Raw genomic sequence first — 21,221 nt, 5'->3', positions numbered from 1 at the left:
GTGATGCCGAACAAGATGTCAAACTAAATGAATCTCAGCTGCCTGCACATGATCCATAATCCCTCTATTCCTGCATATCCATGCGTCCATCTAAAAGTCGCTTAAACATCACCATCATATAATAATAAACAATAATTTTTTATTTGTCATATGTAGGTTGGCACAGGGCCAACGGTACAATGAAATGTATTTGACAAGACAACGGGTCACCTCAGCAGTAATATTCCAAGGATAAATAAAAATAATTAAAATGACATTAGTAAGGTAAAAAGACAATATTAAAAATAATCAACATATATGATTTGAAATGTGTTTATGAGTTCAGAAGCCTGATGGTATAAACTGTTCTTAAGTCTGGTGGTACGCGCAGCCATACTCCTGTATCGTCTGCCTGACGGTAACAAGGAGAACAGCCTGGGTGCTGGGTGGCTGTGGTCCTTGATGATGCTGCGTGCCTTCCGCAGGCACCGCCGGTAGAAAATGTCCTGAATGGCCAGGAGACAGTTGCCAGTGATGTGCTGTGCCGTCTTCACCACTCTCTGTAGTGATTTGTGGCTGTGGGCAGAACAGTTCCCGTACCAGACTGTAATGCAGCTCGTCAGCAGGCTCTCAATGGTGCATCTGTAGAAGTTTGTGAGGATGCTGGCGTTCATGCCAAACTTCCTCAGTCTTCCCAGGAAAAAGAGCCGCTGGTGGGCCTTCTTTGTTATTGTGTCCGTGTGCAGTGTCCAGGAAAGGTCCTCAGTGATGTGCACACCGAGGAACTTAAAGCTGCTGACCCTTTCAACCTCAGCATCACCGATGTGGATGGGGAGGTGTCCACTCCCCCTGCTGTCTCCTGTAGTCCACCATCGTCTCTTTAGTTTTGCTGACATTGAGAGAGAGGTTATTTTCCTGGCACCAGCTGTTTAGTGCCTTTACCTCCTCTCTGCCTCCACTGCCATCCCTGGCAGTGCATTTTAGGCACCCACCACTCCTCTGTGTAAAGAAATTGCCCCAAACATCTCCTTTAAACTTTGCCCCACTTGCTTTAAAGCTATGCTCTCTAGTCTTTAACATTTCCACCCTGGGGAAAAGATCCCGACTGTCTTTGGCCTCAGAATCAATTTTGAAGTACAATTGTTGAGCAGCTTGGATGTATTTTCACATTCAAATGCATGCTGATACAGTGTTGATTGATAGCATAGGCAGATCGGAGCCAATATCCTGAAGGTTCTTGTAGATCACGGTATAGAGGCTGGAAGAGGTGATGATGTTCTACCAGGCTTGGATAGGGAAGATGGACAGTTCTTCTGAGCTCATCGTAAAGTTTGCAACATAAGAGTTATTGGATTCCCAGAGCTGTATGTAATAGCTCAATGTAAGTTGCTGAATATATTGCTTCATCGTACTTGAGAGCTTTTTACAGGACAGAGCATGCTGTTATATCCCTCGGTTCAGTTGGCTTTGTGCTTAAGAGACACTTTATGCAAGTCCACAAAGTCTTATTGCATTGAGATTCTCCGCTGTATTTAGCAGTCACTGGCTCACAATACTCTACAGTTCCACAGGTCCTGGCAGAGAGTCAGGACTTGATCTGAGTGTATATATTTCCAGTGTGAGCCGAGAAGATGAACATTGGAAATATATTTAACTTGAAGAAGTTAGATGCCAAGAATGAAATGTTTCTTCCACTGAGATACGGACCTGGATCCAGCAAGCATCACTGGATAGCAATCAGGAGCAGAAACACTGGCTGGTTGTGGTGTTCCTTGATGGGAGATGCTGAGGCCAACTCGGATAGATGTTATCTCAGCTGAGATGAATTAGTACAGCGCTGATTGGAAATATAATCCAGAACATCCTGATTCCCTGGGTCAGTGGTACACTGATCTAAACAAATTCGTTATTTTGCTATCCTTTAGTGTTGAAAATGTACTGCAGCTCTACTTATAATGTGACTTATAACTTTGCTGATTTTCAATAAATGTTAATCTCACGTGGCCTATTTGGCAGCATATTCCTGTTAGGGTGTGCGTGTATTTTAAAAACAATCCTTTCGAACTTTAAATAAAAGGAAAATAAAACTACCAAAGCTGGACAAGGTTCTTACAAAAATGACCATATTTTGTGACCATGTGTGAACGCTGACTACTGTGAAATGACTGACATGGCCAACAAAATGTTGACAACCAGAATGGGCATTCATATTCTATTCACATATTCAGAGTCATTCTCAGATTTGAAGTTGGACGGGCTATAACCTCCTTGGATCTCAAGTGTGTAAATATTTAATATTATCAATGGACTCCTGCCTGAAATGTGAGTTAATTAGTGACATTTGACTTACCTCTTTCAGTCTATTTATGTTTATTCAAGATAGTCAGTGTATTTGAGCCTGTATTCATTCCATTTTTGTTCTATCCAACCAAACAATGTTTTAAGGTTAGCTTTAATCTTTTTTGTTTATTCGCACGACCTCTTTAGTAACAATCACCAGATTTTAATGTTGTGATGAGCAAAGATAAATAGGTGGAGGAATGATTGGAAACTAAGGGTTTGCTGTGGAATAGAGGGACATTAACACATAAAGGTTTCACCCCTTGCTAACGGTAACTCAAGAATCAAGAGTCAGAAGTGTTTAACCAAAAATAATTTTATCATTTATTTACAATAATATTTACAGTAGGAAATAAATCAAAACAAAACCCACCACCATAGCACGTCAAACAAATATACTAAATGATACGATTATATCACCATCCGTATTGAGGATACATTCCACGCCCAGCGGTCCCGGCAATCCCCCAGGGCACCCGTGGACAGCGCGTAGTCCCTCTCTAGTACCACCCAGGCACGGACGTAACCCTGGAAAAGGGGCAGGCAGCTGGCTCGGGCAGAGCCCTCTTCCGCCAGGTGCCGTGACCCGCAGATGGCCAGCTTGGCCAGGCCCAGGAGCAACCCAACCAGGACATCTCCGGCCCTACCCCCTCCCCTACGCACAGGGTGCCCGAAGATGAGGATGGTGGGTGTGAAGTGCAGCCAGAAGGCAAGGAGCAGCCCCTTTAGATATTGGAACCTCACACACTCTATGTACACGTGGAACACAGAAGACTCTTCCAGCCTGCAGAAGTGGCAGGCGGCTGGCGAGTCTGTGAACCGCGAGACAAACAGGTAACAAGGGGCTCCTCAGTGCAGTACCCTCCATCCCAGCTCCCCGATGTAGAGGGGGCAGAATCCCTGTGTAGAGGGATCCCCACTGGAGGGCCCTCTTGCGATCAAAAAGGCAACACCGACCGCCACTTCGTGCCCGAACGGTGGACCAGGCCGAGGAAGTGCAGGGTGTGGAGGAGGAGCCCGTACAGGAGACGCCTCCTTGCGTCTCGGAGGGAGATTAAGGGTGTCGAGGAAAGGCGGCTCGGGTTGTGTGGGACCGGCTCCCGAGAAGATGATATTCTTACTTGCAGCAGCATAAAAGATCAGTAAGCACAAAAGACAGATAATAAATAATACATGAAAATACAAGCTTTTAGTTCAGTAAAGTGCCACGCTTCAACATCCTGAGATGGTTCCCTGGCCTGCAGTGTCACAGAGCGGTGGAGCAGCGGTGGAGGGCACCAACAACCACGCTTGGCCCGGCCGACCCGGCAACGGTCAATGGGCCTTCAAGGGTCAGGTTACGAACATTAATCCTATAACAACTGCGACTTGAAAATGGCACCAAATCTGGTGACTCTGTGTACTGTCTCAGTGTACAGCAACTATACACCTGTACTGTATCTGAGATACTTATCTAAGGTGTATCTAAGTGCTTTTAGTTTAGTTTAGTTTAACAACATAATAATACATTTTATTTGACATATGTAGGTTGGCACAGGGTCAACGGTACAATGAAATGTATTTGACAAGACAACGGGTCACCTCAGCAGTAATATTCCAAGGATAAATAAGATTTTAAAAATGACATTAATAAGGTAAAAAGACAATATTAAAAATAGGTAAAAAGACAATATTTAAAAAAAAGCAACATATATGATTTGAAATGTGTTTATGAGTTCAGAAGCCTGATGGCCTGATGGTAGAAACTGTTCTTAAGTCTGGCGGTACACGCAGCCATACTCCTGTATCGTCTGCCTGACGGTAACAAGGAGAACAGCCTGCGTGCTGGGTGGCTGTGGTCCTTGATGATGCTGCGTGCCTTCCGCAGGCACCGCCGGTTTGGTTTAGTTTAGTTTAGTTTAGTTTGGAGATACAACGCTGAAACAGGCCCTTCGGCCCACCAAGCCCGCGCCGACCAGCAATCCCCGCATATTAACACTATCCTACACACACTAGGGACAATTTACATTTATACAAAGCCAATGAACCCACAAACTTGTACGTCTTTGGAGTGTGGGAGGAATCCGAAGATCTCGGAGAAAACTCATGTGGTCACGGGGAGAACGTACAAACTCCATACAGACAGCACCCATGGTCGGGATTGGTGCTGAAAGCGCTGTAAGGCAGCAACTCTACCGCTGCACCACCAGGTCACCCCTTTAATATTGTGATACTGTATACAAAAATAAATTTCACTGTACCTCGATACATGTGACAAATAAAGTACCATTGAACCATTGCTTGGAGATTGGGTTGAATGTATTTGAAAAAAAAAGAAAAAGAAAGGCTCCAAGAATCACGCACTGGTGATTAGCGCCATCTTGCAATGATTCCAAATTAAGTCATATCCATCCATGTTCTCCAGAGATAATTCTCCAGAGTGTGAGAGAGGGTAAGAGAAGGAGGGAGAATGAGAGAAAGTGAGAGGTTGGGAGACAGTGGGGGAGAGTGAGAGAATATAATCTGCCTACCTGACCCAATCTTGATGGAGCCCAACTGTATGTGTTGGTTCATAGATTGGTTAAAACAATTTGGTGTGGGTCCGAGAATATGATGTCAGCCATTCAGTACATGGCATGGGCCACAATGATTTATTTGGTATTTGTTTGGTATGTGTCCTTTGATCTTCACCGGAGAAAGTTACCTGAATAGTTTAATTTAGTTTAGTTTAGAGTTACAGCATGGAAACATGTCCTTCGGCCCACCGAGTCCATGCCGACCAGAGATCCCCGCACATTAATACCATCTTACACAGGCTAGGGACAATTTACATTTATACTAAAATAATGTATACATTTATACCAAGCCAATTCATCTACAAACCTGTACGTCTTTGGAGTGTGGGAGGAAACCGAAGATCTCGGAGAAACCCACGCGGTCACAGGGAGAACATACAAACTCCGTACAGACAGCACCCATGGTCGGGATCGAACCTGGGTAAGGCAGAAACTCTACCGCTGCACCAACTTGTGGCCTCAGTATCATTAGATTCTTGCTGCAAATAGTTTCTTTTAACATGGTATAGTTGTTACGAGGCCTTTGCCAGGACTCAAGGGCAATAAGATGTTGGGCAGGCAACGGACTTGGAGCGCAAGAAGCTTTTTCACCCAGGGAGTTGTGAATCTGTGGAATTCTCTGCCACAGAAGGCAGTGGAGACCAATTCACTGGATGTTTTCTAGAGAGAGTTAGATATAGCTCTTGGGGCTAACGGAATCAAGGGATATGGGGGAAAAGCAGGAACGGGGTACTGATATTGGATGATCAGCCATGATCATATTTGTCCCGCCCCCCTGACATCAGTCTGAAGAAGAGTCTCGACCCGAAACGTCACCCATTCCTTCTCTCCTGAGATGCTGCCTGACCTGCTGAGTTACTCCAGCATTTTGTGAATAAATACCTTCGATTTGTACCAGCAACTGCAGTTATTTTCTTATATTGATTGGCGGTGCTGGCTCGAAGAGCCGAATGGCCGACACCTGCACCTATTTTCTGTTTCTGTGTTTCTAAGCTGAAGGGTGGCATTATAGAGGTGTACAAAATTAAGAGGGGAATTGATAGAGTGAATGCACAGGGTCTTTTTCCCAGGATGGAGGAATCGAGAACAACATAGATTTAAGATGAAAGGGGAAAGATTTTACGAGGAACCTGAGGGGAAACTTTTTCACACAGAGTGTTTATGTGTATTATTGTCTTGTGCATCGAGGTTTTGCGTGCTAAACAATCAAACCAGATAGAAACTATATATCAATGCAATCAAGCCAATCTCAAGCACAAGCTGAAAGAAAAGTAGCTAGAGTGGTAAGAAAGGCAGATGGTAAGCTCACCCTCATTGGTCAGGGCATTGAGGATGAGAGTCTGGAAGTCATGATATGGCTCTCTATGTCTTTAATCAGGCCACATTTGGAGTATTCCATGCAGTCCTGTTCACATTACAGGGAGTGTGTGGAGGCTTCGGAGAGGGTGCGGAAGATGCTATGATGAAGATGCTACGATGAAGACATGATGAGAATGCTGCCTGGAGTAGGGGCGATTAGCTACAATGAGATGTTTGCCAAATTTGGATTGCTTTTTCTGGGCAGATTTTATAGAAGTACTAGACCAAGTGGACCAGCTGGGCCCAAACCTGCATTGTGCAGCATCCTTTCCTCCTCCTCCCCCCCCCCCCCCCCCCTTGCCCCCTTCCTCCCTCCTCCCCTCCCCTCCCCCTCCCTCCAGCCCCCCCTCCTCTCCCCCTCCCCTCCCCATTCCCCTCCCTCATTCCCCTCCCCCCTTCCCCTCCCCCACTTCATCCCCCTCAACCCCCCTTATCCTCCCCCCTCCCTCCCTAGCAGATAGATTTAAACTTTAAAATGTGAATAACTTTAAAAATATAACACCGATTTCAATGAAACTTCTTCCATTGGCACCAAAGGGACGACGGTGATTAAGGTGGGCCTAAAGTTGTCGCGCTATCGTGTACCGTTTTGGCTATAGTTCAGGAACAAACAAACTAGAGTTTTAGTATATAGTTATAAAATAGTGAGATACTGAGATCAGGTAGACAGTCAGAATATTTTTCCCCCAGGGTGGAAATGTTAAAGAGTGAAGAGCATAGCTTTAAGGTGAATGGGACAAAGTTTAAAGGAGATGTGGGGGACAAGTTTTGTTTTACAGAGGCAGTGTTAAGTTCCTGGTATGTGCTGTCAGGGAGGTGAAAGAAGCACATATGGTCATGGCATTTAAGAGTCTTTTAGATAGGCACATGGATACGCTGGAAATGGAGGGAATATGGATCAGGTGCAGGCAGATGAGATTAGTTTATTCTGTCATTATGCTCAGCACATTGTGGGCTGACATTTTCTATGTTCAGTGAGTGGGTTCGAGGAACTATAATTGGGAGCTTATTGAAAATATTGGTCGGCAAAACCACTTTAATGTAGGTTTGTGAGGGTTTGAGGTTCTCCTGGTTCTGGTTCTGGTTGATTACTGCGCACACACCTCGTAAGTCGCTCAGGTCGGATTGAGTCGAGCAGTGATTAAATTTTGAAGTGGGCCTTTTTGACCATGTTGAGGAGATCTAGTTGCTCAATCCCCTTTTTAAATGAATTAACATCGGGAGCATTTGTTGGGTGGTAACATTTAGATTTAGATTTTTTTAGATTTAGAGATACAGCGCAGATATAGAGATACGGCCCACCGGGTCCGCGCCGCCCAGCGATCCCCGCACACTAACACTATCCTACACCCACTAGGGACAATTTTTACATTTGCCCAGCCAATTAACCTACATACCTGTACGTCTTTGGAGTGTGGGAGGAAACCGAAGATCTCGGAGAAAACCCACGCAGGTCACGGGGAGAGCGTACAGACTCCGTACAGACAGTGCCCGTAGTCAGGATCGAACCTGAACCTCCGGCACTGCATTCACTGTAAGGCAGCAACTCTACCGCTGCGCCACCGTGCCGCCCTTCCATACTCCATTCCCTGATCGTCCTTGGGAAAAGGGAATATTGGTAGCAAGGTTTATTGAAATTTAGCGAGTTGATGATGTATTTTGTCTTGTTTCATGACAGTTTTGGTGCTCTGGGATGGCGGAAGATTTGATGGCGTGATTTTGTGAATCTCCTTGTAAATTGCAATAGGTCAGCCTGATTCTACAAAGCTCTAGTCTAGGGTATCCTATCCCATAGAAGTCAGCATATTATTCCCGCTTGTAGTCATTGCATACAAAGCCGGCTGCACTTTCCCCTGTTCAGAGGAAAGGGTTAATTATTGCCTGTGCTCCATTTTCACATTATGATAATGATTTTTTTTTTTTTGCTGCACATTTAAATGCAATCATCAAATGGTAATTATTCCAAAGCAAAATTCCAGGAAGTTGTTAGAGACCAGCGAGGCTTTTCCATTGTTTATTTAACGAAACATGGCTCTGTAGAGGAAAGGAAGCTGCAGGACTATGTAACAAAAAAACCCACTGTTGCCCCAAAACCCTGGGGATGGATTGGCGACTCCGCTTATCAATGTGACCGAGTCACGCTAGAACTGGAGACTGAAATTAAAACCCAATATCTCACATTCTTTGGGGCGAGTTGTTTTTACCTCGGATGTTCGACGCCACCGCGTTGGCTGCGATTAATTCAAACAATTACAACGACTCTTGTTTTTTTAGATTAAACAGCTTTGAATCCTGCAATTAGTTGACTATTCAGACTATAATTGTGCGCGATGGGACCGCAAGGGGCTGCTTTCATACTGAAGATAGATAGGCACAAGGCGCTGGAGTAACTCAGCGGGTCAGGCAGCATCTCTGGAGAAAAGGAATAGGTGATGTCTCGGGTCTGAAGAAGGGTCTCGACCCGAAACTTCGCCTCTACCATTTCCCCAGAGATGCTGCCTGACCCGCTGAGTAACTCCACCAGCCACTTCTCAGCGTGCAGAAGTTATTTTAATACCCATGTGAAAAAAAATCAATTGGAGAATTAAAAATTTAAGGGGATGTTAATCGAATATTTAGCAAGGAACGGATACATTTAACTGCAACTTCTGCCGTGCGGGTCACCCTCTGAGAAAGAACTGGATTACATTTACAAATAACACAGTAACAGGCAAAAAGGCACTTGGATTTAGAGGCATGGGAGAGAGAGATTTCCCCCTGACCCCACAGCGAATGGAGACGTCTACGAGTGCACATCGCATAGAAATGTGATTGAGTGCGTGGAGTGTGTCTGTGTACAGGAGAAGGGATGTGGGTTTCTCGCCTCGATGGGACGGTGCAAGTGTGTAGGAAGGAACTGCAGATGCTGGTTTACACCGAAGATAAGACACAAAATGCTGGAGCAACTCAGCGGGACAGGCAGCGTCTCTGGAGAGAAGAGACCCTTCTTCAGACTGACACCGAAACGTCACCCGTCCGTTCTTTCTCTCCAGAAATGCAAGTGAGTGAGAATGTGTGTGTGTGTGTGTGTGTGTGTGTGTGTGAGAGCGAACGAGTGTGCAACAGTGTGAGAGGACATAAAATTCCGCACAGAAAGAAGCACGTCGTTCAACGTGGTTTGTGTTGGGTTTTTTTCCCTTTTACCTTTTCCCTGCAATAAATAATCTCAAATTCGCTCGCTCCATCTCTGACTTAAGTCTCCACTGCAACCAGGTTGGCAGATGCAAACAGAATGAAATGAACGCAATTTAATTCACAATTAGCGCTGATTGCAACACAATTGACCGTTTCAATTAGTTAGGGTCGAAGCGTTGATAATCACCTTTGGGGAGAGGGGGAGGTGTCGTGTCTGGCGTGGACGGTTCTTGGTGATGTTGCTACAGGTTTGGGGGAAGATGCAGTCAGTTAGTTGTAAGTCTACTCGCCCTGTGCTGCTTGTGAAAGTTTGCGGATCTTCTCACTGGGTCACGCCTCTCTGTGAGTGTCAGGGCAGTCCCCCTGACTGAAGATTGGTGTGAGGGAAGGCGACGTAACTGTCCTCCCTCCCCCCCCCCCCCCCCTCCTTTAATAAACTGCCTTTATAAAGCTGGGTGCCGGCGATGGATTGTCCCAAGTCAGGATTAAACATGGGGCGCCTCCAGCCCTACCTGATCGCCGCCAGCCTGTGTACCCTGCTGGTCCGGGGAGGAGAGAGTCTCCCCGAGGGATGGAGATCTCTGAAAAACGACGCCACCGAAATCGCCCAGGAGTACTCGGACATTGGCAGCGACCCGAGGAACCACAGCTCGAACCAGGCGAAATTCGGGGGCAGAGAGCGTCTCCAGTCGTTGCCCGTGAGAGGTAAGGGAGCAAAAACTCAATGAATTACTTTGCAAGTGACCAGTCAAAACACAAAAAAGACACTTCTATCCCCCGTGCGTCACCCATTCCTTCTCTCCGGAGATACTTGCCCGTCCCGTTGAGTTACTCCATCATTTTGTGCCTATCTTCCATTTCCCGACCCGATTCCCTTCTTCAGACGGTTCCGAGCAATGGGCAGGGTCTCAAGAAGGGTCCGAACCCGCAATGTCACCTGTCCATTCCGTCCCCCGACGCTGCCCGGTCCTCCAGCACCTTGTGTTTTGCTCAAGGTTCCGTGTGTCTCCAACTGTAGATGTACAATCGGTGCACAAGAGATTGTGTAGATGTTGCAATCGCGATCAAAACACGAAGTGCTGGAGGAACTCGGTGGACAGGCAGCATCTGTGGAAGGAATGGACCCTCCTTCAGACCTTATCCACTGTTGGGACCCGTCCGAAGATTGGTCTTGACCCGAAACATCACCCATCCCTTCTCTCCAGAGATGTTGCTGAGTAACTCCAGCATTGTGTGTCCATCTGCAGTTCCTTTCTTAAACTATCCATCGTTGGTCCTGGTTGGTAAAATGGAAACTTTTATCCAGACCGTGACCCAATGTGCTGGAGGAACTCGGCGGGTCAGTGAGCTTTGCCTCCTGATTTTTTGTTGTTTTGGAAACCAATATCTGGAGTTCCTCAGTGTCTTCTCTTTATCGAGATCACCCCAGTGAAGAACGTTGCTGTGTGAATCCCAAGCGTTTTAGTTTCACGTCCAATGCAGTTGCTTGTCCCCTCCGTCTGACCTGGTCGTCCCAAAGGTCTCCCATTCTTTCCTCGCGATCTTGCCCCGCGATCTCCAATCTCCTCCTCCATCCGAGTCATGGTCAAGCAAACACCCGTAAACTGTGTGTCACAGCTAATAACGCATTGTAAAGGTGTGTTGAATCTCCTCAATGCATTGTATTTCAAATCGAAGGTATTTATTCACAAAGTGCTGGAGTAACTCAGCAGGTCAGGCAGCATCTCAGGAGAGAAGGAATGGGTGACGTTTCGGGTCGAGACCCTTCTTCGGTTATTTCAAATAACTGTCAAGGATACACACACACACACACACACACACACACACACACACGCACATATTGTGTGTCACCATTTATTCGCATCCCCGGTACTTTATCGTGTTGATGTGTATCTCCAATGTAGACTCATTCTTTAGCTTTGACCCTCTAAGATTGTTTAGCGATGAAATTATGCCCAGGTATATCAACGCGAGATGTTTTTATAGAATTAGATATCTGAAGCACATCGAATTTCAGTATTAAAACACAAAATGCTGGAGGAACTCAGCGAGGGGTCGGGCAGTAGGACGTTGAGATTTGCCACGAAGGGTCCCGACCCTGCAACGTCGCCTGTCCATTCTCTCCACGGATGCTGCCTGGCCCGTTGAGTTCCTCTCCAGCGTTTGGTGTGTTTTGCTCAAGATGCCAGCGTCTGCAGTTCCCCGTGCCTCCGTGATTCGCTGCATGCCAAGGCGTGAGCAGGTCTGGGTTGTAAAATAAGTTGTTCACCTGGAAATCGTGAACTAAAATCCACAACTCGAGTTTAATACTTTTTTTTTGGTGAACTGTGTAAATAGAGCGGCAGGCAAAGGTAATTCGTTCAAGAGCGTTCAATTGTTGCAGTTACCACCAAGGAGAGAAATTCTTACTTGCTGAAATAAAGCACATATAAATATCTAACAATAATAGACAATAGGTGCAGGAGTAGGCCATTCGGCCTTTAGAGCCAGCACCACCATTCAATAATGCAATAAATTAATAATCAATAGAGGAGCGCAGAATAATGTAATAAATTCTCATGTATACATATAGTAGGAGTTTTAAACACACATGTAGGTTTGCACAGGTCTCCCACATTCGGGCGTACTCCATTTCGCTTGGTGTCTTGCCTCCCAGGAGCAATTATCATATTTTTTTAAAAACCGGAAACATTTTCATTTATTTACTGATGACATCTGAAAAGGCCATGCTTTGTAAAATCTTTATACGTGGTGACGCGAGGAACTGCAGAAGGCCGGGTTCTCGAACAGAACACAAAGTGCTGGAGGAACTCGGCGGGCCAGGCAGCATCTGTGGGAAGGAATCTCCACGCGTGCAAATACACTTCTGACATCAGTATTTCTCTATCTTGTGAGTGAATTAGTGTGGATTTCCCTTGCGTAGACGGCGAGACAGCTACAGAAGAAAGCAAGACTTTAATTGAATGTAGCCGATAGCTCATCTGTTTTTTAAGGTCGTGCAAGCTGAAATTGTAACTCATTATATTTTATAATGTAACCGGATTTCAGCTTAGTAAGGATACAAGTAAAGTATATTAAAACAGTCCAAAGATCTATTTAACATTAAATAATCCAACGGTATGAACATTGAATTCTCCAATTTTTAATAAAGAAAAAAATAACACACCCCCTTCCTAACCCTGGTTCCACTACATCTTCCACCATCCAAATCATCCTGTTCTTCCGCATCCTTGTACACTCATGTCCCATCCCTTTCCACCCATATCCCTCCCTAAATGTCACCCTCCACCTCTTCATCTGATGCCCTTTGGTTTTGTTACCTCTAACCTTTGTCGCTTCACCCATCTGTAAGTCACAACCACACCCCACTTGCCAGGCTTTGTCCTAGCCCGACATCTTTTCAGCTTTCTCACTGCCTTACTGTTCCATCAGTCTGAAGAAGGGTCCTGTCCATTTCCTTCCACAGATGCTGCCTGAGCTGCTGAGTTCTTCCATCACTTTGTTTTTTTGCTCAAGATTCCAGCATCTGCAATTCCTTGTGTCTCCATTTGGCCTCAGTTTAACATCTCTGCTGAAAGTTGGTACCGCTTTCCCCCTGCGCTGCTCAGAGATGTAAGCCTTGACTTTTGTGTTTAAGGCTCTGGAGAGGGTGTTGAAAAGGCACAGCAGTTTTCAAAATGTTTGGAAAAGATGATAAAAATATTAGGTGCAACTCAACATTGGAATCTTTGTGGTTTCAATTGGAAACCTGGATTATTTCCTATTTGAAGCTACTGCTTCACAGCTACTACATTGCTTGCTTCTGAGAATGTTTGACATTTTTAGTACTGAGCTGATTTTCTTTTTATTTAGCAGTTTTCCAGTCAAAGAGCAACTGAATAACATCAATACTGTCAAAATGTTATCCAAAATATTTTTCAGTTGTATAACTTCAATTCTGATGGAAAGTCATTCAATAAACTACTAATTAATTTTCTCTCTCTAAAGATGCTGTGCAGTATTTCTAATGCTTACATAGAACAGTGCAGCACAGGGACTGGCCCATCAGCCCACAATGTCTGGGTTGAACATGATGACTTCTGCCTGCACATGATCCATATCCTTCCATTTTGCCATTCCCTGCATATCTTTGTGCCCATCTAAAAGCCTCTTTAACGCCACCTACTCTTTATATTTCAGATTTTCAACGTCTGCATGAAATTGCTTTAATGACATTAATGGTGTGATGCATTCCAATGTCCATGTAGTTGACTTTTTTTTATATCAAAAAATACTTTATTCAAGTAATAAATATCATTTACAATAAACATATTTTTTAAACAAACCCATCCGACATTTCCGGAGGTTACACATTCAATACAGGCATTTACTTCCAAATTTACATACATTTACATACATTTACCCAGTATCCCTTATTTGGAGGGGCGTCTCTCTCCACCACACCCTGCCCCCCCCCCCCCATGTCCAGCAGCGGAATGTCCATGTAGTTGACTGTGTTCTTGTATTAACCCGGTCCCCTTCTCTCTAGGTGCAGGCGAGTTCAGTTGCAGAGAGCTGCGATCTAACAGGTACATATCGGACGGGGTGTGCCGCAGCGTGAAGCCAGTCAAGGAGTTGGTTTGCTCTGGTCAGTGTATGCCAGCTCATCTCCTCCCTAATTCCATTGGGCGCGTGAGGTGGTGGAGCCGCCACCAGAGCTCTGACTATCGGTGCATCGCCGCCCACTCCCGCACCCAACGGGTTCGCCTCGAGTGCCATAACCAGGAAGCAAGGACCTACAAAATCCAGGTGGTGACTTCCTGCAAGTGCAAACGCTATTCCCGCCATCACAACCAGTCGGACAATAAGCAGTTAGAGAAGGAAGCGACCTCCAGGAGTAGGAAAAGCAAGAAGGGAAAACGATCCAAAAATAGAGGGAGAAGCAACCAACATGATCATTCTGACTGATATTAAACTTTATATCCAATGTAATATTGTTTCACTTTATGAATGTTTCTTACTACATGGAAACTCCATGTTGTTTGTTTTCTAAAGCACTTACTCTAAAGTGTGTACTGTTTAGCATATAATCATGATTCTCTTAAATAGATGGGAACATTGCACTTCCTACTTGGTCTGAGATGAAATATATCCAAATTCAATGAAATATCCTGACCAAAATGTATTATAGGATATCCCATACAAAAGCGACAAATCCATAATTTCTCTGTAAAACGAATTCTCCATGTTTGACAGGGAACTTGTAAATGCTAGTGATATTTCCTCCAGCAGGTTATAATATTACTCTGTAGGATAGTTTTTGTGTGATAATATTTAATGTATAATGCATATTGGAACTATTAACAGGCACAGATTAATTTTCATTTGAAAGAAGTTGTGTTTCATTTGAGCCAGTATCTGTTCCAGGAAAACTAAGGTAAATTGGGGTCCGTAAACTAATATCAAACCACTTTTTTGCCAATAAATTAAAAACAATTAGAGGGGAGTCCAGCCCTTGATCTGCCTAATTTCGCAAAGCAGAAAATGTTGGAAATACTTATCAGGTCACCCAGCAAAGGTAGAGAGGGAAACAAGTTTGACGTTATGAGTTGCTCACTGTTACAGCAGATAAACTTTGCTAACCATTGTGATTGTCTCCAGCGTTTTCTAGTCTTGTTTCAGATTTCCGGCACCTGCAATACTTTTGATTTTCAGATTAAAGTTGTTTCCATCTGTCTAAATGCCGACTGTACTGCAGGCCATTTCCATCATTCAATGCGTTTACCTCAGTCATTTTACAACGTCCACAAGGAGCAGAGACTAATGTGAATTCAATTTACTTTCAAAGGGACACTGGCAAGTTTGCAGTAGCAATCAGCCAAAAGCTGACTTGTGATTTCAGAGGGAGTCCCCTGAATTGTGCAAGTACTAAATGCCCAAATCAGTGATAGACTTCCCTGCCATCTTATTCATCCATTAATGTTGACAAAACTTCCCAAATACAGGGGGGGGGGGGGGGGGGGGGACAGACACTCTATTGGAGTAAAGAGTGGAAGTGAAAAAGGAAATCATCCAGGAACCATTTGTAAATTATTACTCATTTCAAGTTTGTATATATTAGATATTTTGTACCAAATGATTTGCGTGGCAGTGTTTGAAAAGTTTCTAGATCCCGAAGTGCTCCTGTTATCTGCTGATAACGGGGTGATGGTAGAAAGATCTTTGGCCCTCTTTTGCTCTGTGACAATTTTGTTTTTAATTGTGATTTTTTTTTTTTTTTTTCTCCTCACAATATTTTTTAGCAGCTTCTGTACTTTGCTTTTTATATCTGCAATACGAAACAATAAATGTTAAATTGCTGTAAATACCACAGCCACTATACTGCTCAGTTGTTTAATTTAATATCACAATAGGATGTGAATCCACACAAGACTATTTTGTGAACTTGTATTTGAGAGATTTTGTATGAAGTTTTATGTGTTGAGTTTCCACAGTCCGATAAATGGTACTGGAAACTACCATAGCCTCCTAGTTATGAAATGTGGCCGAAATAAACACGTAATTGTTTTAAAAGTATGAATCATATTTATTTTTCACATTTAAATTATTTAAAGCACCATGTTTCATGTAGATGTAATGAGAACTATTCTTGCCATGTAAAGTATTGTATTATTGCAAACTTTTGAATGTCATGAAAATAAAAGTTAAAACAAACAGCAACTCCTTGTACTGTTTCAAGCGTCATTAGAAACCTCAGTTACTTAAGACCAATGCTTTGTCAATACCTGGCAAAAATGCTAGAATGAGCAACACAGATACTGTACAAACCTGCCTGATTTGTGACTGCAGAATGCCCGAGCATAATCTTCCCCAAAGACTGGAGCAACTAGGCTTGTATACACTGGAATTTAGAAGGATGAGAGGGGATCTTATTGAAACATAAGATTATTAAGGGATTGGACACACTAGAGGCAGGAAACATGTTCCCAATGTTGGGAGAGTCTGGAACCAGGGACCACACTTTAAGAATTTAGAACGGAGATGAGGAAAAACTTTTTCACTCAGAGTTGTAAATCCGTGGAATTTTCTGCCTCAGAAGGCAGTGGAGGCCAATTCTCTGGATGCTTTCAAGAGAGAGTTAGTTAGAGCTCTTAATGATAGCGGAGTCAGGGGGTACGGGGAGAGGGCAGGAATGGGGTACTGATTGTAAGTGATCAGCCATAATCACATTGAATGGCGGTGCTGGCTTGAAGGACCGAATGGCCTACTCCTGCACCTATTGTCTATTTCTTCATAAACTGCAAGTGGAACATAACATCGTGAGCAATCACTACACCAAGTATTCATTATTTTGTTTACAATATTTAACATAGCTCAAAATGCCACGACTGTTTAATTCCTAAACATTCCTCCAGTGTAATACTTATGATGTTCTATGAGGGAATAGAACAGCTCCTCAATCTCCAGCGGTAGGAGGTCCATAGACTGTGACCTTTCTCCACAGAACTTCTGTGGTGGCTGCTCCATCCTTCAGGGTCTCTCTCACCAAGTACTCCTGCACCTTGGAATGTGGACGTCTACACCATTGGATGTGGGGATTCCATTTCATAGGTTGGCTGACCAGTTCTGGGTAAACCAAGGTATGTCTTTAACTGAGTTGATGACCTTCCAGCAGCACTTGATGTTTGTCACAATTTAGAAAAGCACATCAAGTACAGAGTCCAATATCATGATTCTCGACAAAGACCACAGCATGTCTCTCTAGGCCGTTTGTTTGTGGCAACACAGTCCTGTGGCTTCTTGTGGTTTTGCTGTGCATTTGAAAGCTCTGACACTTCATAATCATAATCATAATCATACTTTATTAGCCAAGTATGTTTTGCAACATACAAGGAATTTCATTTGGCATACAGTCATACCAATAAAAAGCAACAGAACACGCAAAATACATTTTAACATGAACATCCACCACAGTGACCCCTCCACATTCCTCACTGTGATGGAAGGCGAAAAAATGTTCAGTCTCTTCCCTTCTTTGTTCTCCCGTGGTCGGGGGCCTCGGGCCTTCCGTTGATGAGAATCTTACTCCCGTAGCCGGCGGCATTTGGACCCTCGCGTCGGGACGATCAACCTCCTGCATCGGCGGTGAATCTCAGCTCCCCCGCGCTGAGCGATTGGACCCGGGTCGGGGCTGATGGAAAACCTTCTGCGATTTGACGCTCCCGACTTCGGTCTCTACCCGAGACTCCTGGCTCCTCGATGTTAAAGTTCGCATGCCACAGTTGTAGCGTCGATCCCAGGCAAAGGATCGCACGCTCTGATGATAAGTCCACGGCCCTGCGTTGAGGCTCAAAGTCAGTCTCGAGCGAGGCCGCCAGCTCCACGATGTTAGGCCGCAGAGCGACCGGAGATATGATCCAGAAAACAATCGCATCGCCGGCAAGGTAAGATATTGAAAAACAGTTTCCCCCTATCCCCTCCCCCACCCCGCACATAAAACAAACCAGAGAACATTTACGCAAACTTTTAAAACATACTAAAAATAACAAAAAAGGTGAAAACACAGACAGACTTTTGGCGAGGCTGCCATCGCTGATGGCGCCACCCGGTGGAATGGTTGGCAAAAACACTTTGCATGAGGTACATTCCATGCAGATTGCTGCATGATTGTTTATAGGCAAAGCTGCTCCTCTGCAAAAGCTTTTCTGTGTGGGACTGGTGGTGTGGCACAGTGCAACCGAATGCAGCATTCCACAGCAACATGCCTTGTCCCATCCTTTACAACACCAAAGGCAGGCAGAACCCCAGCTCCTAGTAACGCATGGTATTCTGGCTCTGTGCCCAGCTGAATGCAGCTGCACACAAAGTTGGCTGTTAGGATGGGGTCTATCTTGGGCACATTCTATCCTTTATTCTCTGGAGACCTGTATATATCGCATCCTGACACATGCTCCATTTCAGGTCTCCAGACGAAGTGGAGTATGGCTGACGTGATTGCCAATGTGGGCACCACCTGCTCCACATAACAGCCGCAGCAAGAGCACCTCAGTCCTGACCACCATCTTCTATTCTGCAACTGAAAGGGGGTGCTGCTCCCACATCCCCAATTTCTGGTTCACCTTGGTTACCTGATCCGATACACTGCCTCCTCTGAACCCAACTCAGCATTTGGGGAATGATGGATCAGTTGGACGAGTTGTCAAAGAAATTGGCTTTGCTTTTTTGCAATTGACCCTGATCACTGTGGTGTGGATGGGGACTGTTTATGGCGCCAATCTATTGGGCTGCTTTGTCCTCCAAGAGGTACAGTTTTTGAGTGTTGCAATTTTAACGCAAATGCAGAGTTTTCCATTCTGAATGGAGTCTTGTGGATGATAGAGATGCTTTGGGTCATTCAGAGGTGAGTCACTCACCTCTCCATTTACTTTGTGACTGATCTGCTCTGTTACCTATTGTATTTATGGTTTCTGTTCTAGTCAACCTCTTGTCAATAGAGTCGATGAAGGATGGTTGATGGTAATTCACTTGAGTGCCAAAGGTAGTTGATTGAACACTCTCTTCCTGACGATGATCTTTGTTTGGCTCTGGTCCCGGCATGAACTACTTCATTTCCTGACAAGAACACCATCGACTCCATCTACCCTGCACGCTGCCTCGGGAAAGCAGCAAATATATCAAGGGTCTTTTTTCACTCCAGTCGTTCCCTCTTCTCCTCTCTCCCAATGATATAAAAGTTTAAAAGCGTGTACCAGCAGATTCAGGAATAGCTTCTTCCCCACTGTTATCATTCTACTGAAACAATCTTCTCATAACACAGGGTGTAGTCCAGAGATTCCAGCCAGTCTTCATTGCCAGATGCGGGACTTTTTTGCTGTGTCTCTAACGCTATATTCTGCACTCTAGTATTTTCCTGTTCCTTCTACCTGTTATACTTGAGTATGGCTTGATTGCACTCATATTTAGTACGATATAATTTAATTGAAAAGCATGTAGTCAAAAGCTTTTCACTGTACCTTGGCACACATGGCAATAATAAACCAATACTAATACCAAGTTGCAAATATGATTAGTAAATGCCACAGATCATTGGTGATATTGGACGTTATTGTACAGTGAAATTCCTTTTTTTGCATACAGTTCAGTAAAAGCCTTAGAGTACATATGCAGAATTAGACTTAACTACAAGTCTGTGGAATAGTAGATTACAGTGAGGCAGTAAGTACACAAGTGATGCTAGACTCCTGACATCATCTTGCACCTTCAAAGTTGTTTAAAATGTTAGTCTTAACTAGGCCCATTGTAATGGCGGCCACATCGGGTTGTGGTTGCAGTGTTGACCTGGCCAGGCAATATTGTCGATGCCCTCCTTTGCAGCTACATGCCCCTCCCCCCCCCCCCCCCCCCCCCCCCCCCCCCCAGGCCACTTGGAGCAGTGCTCGATCGAATCGAGCTCCAGGCTGCTGTGGGGCCTCAAGGGGCGTACTCCACCAACACCTCGATTCAAACACATCGACCCACGACTGAGCCTTTCCTCGCCTAAAGCAGGATGGGCCTGGGACATTATCCTTCTTTGTGTGACGTATGGCTTCAGCCAATGTAAAGTTTTCTCTGTGATTTGCTCTGATTTCTGTTTAATCAGGTAGTGTAGGAAAATAACTACAGATGCTGGTTCAAATCGAAGGTATCACAAAATGCTGGAGTAACTCAGCGGGTCAGGCAGCATCTCTGGAGAGAAGGAATGGGTGACGAAGGGTCTTGACCCAAAATGTCACCCATTCCTTCTCTCCTGAGATGCTGCCTGACCTGCTGAGTTACTCCAGCATTTTGTGATACTTTCTGTTTAATCAGGGCTCTGTGATGTCCCATTCAACCCATTATTGGCTTGGTATCAAGGGCAGTAACTATCATTCCATCTACAGAATTCATCTCTCGTTTCAAGATGGTAATGATGCCTCGAGACGGTCACCCTGGCAAAACCTAAATTGGCCATTGGTGATTTTTGCTTCAGGTTGAGCTGTATCTCTAACTGAGCTGCTTCTGTGCAGCTGCAAAAGAAAACATCATCTACCTGACTCGGTGGAAACCTGCCCAAGTATGTACTGTCCAAGAATGTTCTATCTAATTAACCCTTTCAGGGTCCAGCCAGTCTATTCTCGATTATCTGCAAAGTAACGTATTATCAAATGTATCGTATGTAGCAGTGACTTGTACACCTCTAACTGGATTCTGCAAGGACCACTCAGCTCGTAATCAGTGCAGCCTTGGTCTAAACATGACCAAAGTAGTTGAATTCCAGAGGTGAGATGAGAGTGACTGTTAATTTTGACTCATGCATGGGATATACTGTATGTGTTTGCTGGAAATGACGGCATTGCCCTAGAACCAAATGGTTTGCTAGATTATTTCAGAAGGACAGCTGCAAGACTTATATATACCAGATTAGGCAAATAAAATAATTGTATTCCCTCTAGAATCGGAGACATACAGCATGGAAACAGGCCCTTCAACCCAATTTATTCATGCCATTCATGATGCCACACCTGAGCTTGCCCCATTTGCCCATGTTTGGCCCATATAATTCTCAAACTTTTCTAGCCATGTTCCTGTTCAAATGTCTTTTAAACATTGTTATTTTATCTGCCTCAAATACTTCTTTGTTCCATGTACTCACCACCTTCATGATAGCGCAGCGGTAGAGTTGCTGCTTTACAGCGAATGCAGCGCCGGAGACTCAGGTTCGATCCTGACTACGGGTGCTGCACTGTAAGGAGTTTGTACGTTCTCCCCGTGACCTGCGTGGGTTTTCTCCGAGATCTTCGGTTTCCTCCCACACTC

At 44.6% G+C, this 21,221-nt stretch overlaps 1 protein-coding gene across 1 annotated transcript; it reads left to right on the top strand.

Annotated features, from left to right (window-relative positions):
- Positions 1 to 9,897: 9,897 nt before the first annotated feature.
- On the top strand, positions 9,898 to 15,393 carry sost (sclerostin). The gene is made up of 2 exons (XM_078424528.1): positions 9,898 to 10,112; positions 13,936 to 15,393. Exons 1-2 carry the CDS (start codon positions 9,899 to 9,901, stop codon positions 14,352 to 14,354), a joined length of 633 nt encoding a protein of 210 aa, XP_078280654.1. The 5' UTR covers position 9,898; the 3' UTR covers positions 14,355 to 15,393.
- Positions 15,394 to 21,221: the final 5,828 nt, after the last annotated feature.

The sequence above is a fragment of the Rhinoraja longicauda genome, chromosome 29, assembly GCF_053455715.1.
Source record: "Rhinoraja longicauda isolate Sanriku21f chromosome 29, sRhiLon1.1, whole genome shotgun sequence".
Classification (NCBI taxonomy): Eukaryota; Metazoa; Chordata; class Chondrichthyes; order Rajiformes; family Arhynchobatidae; genus Rhinoraja; species Rhinoraja longicauda.
This window is presented reverse-complemented; position numbering and strand designations above follow the sequence as displayed.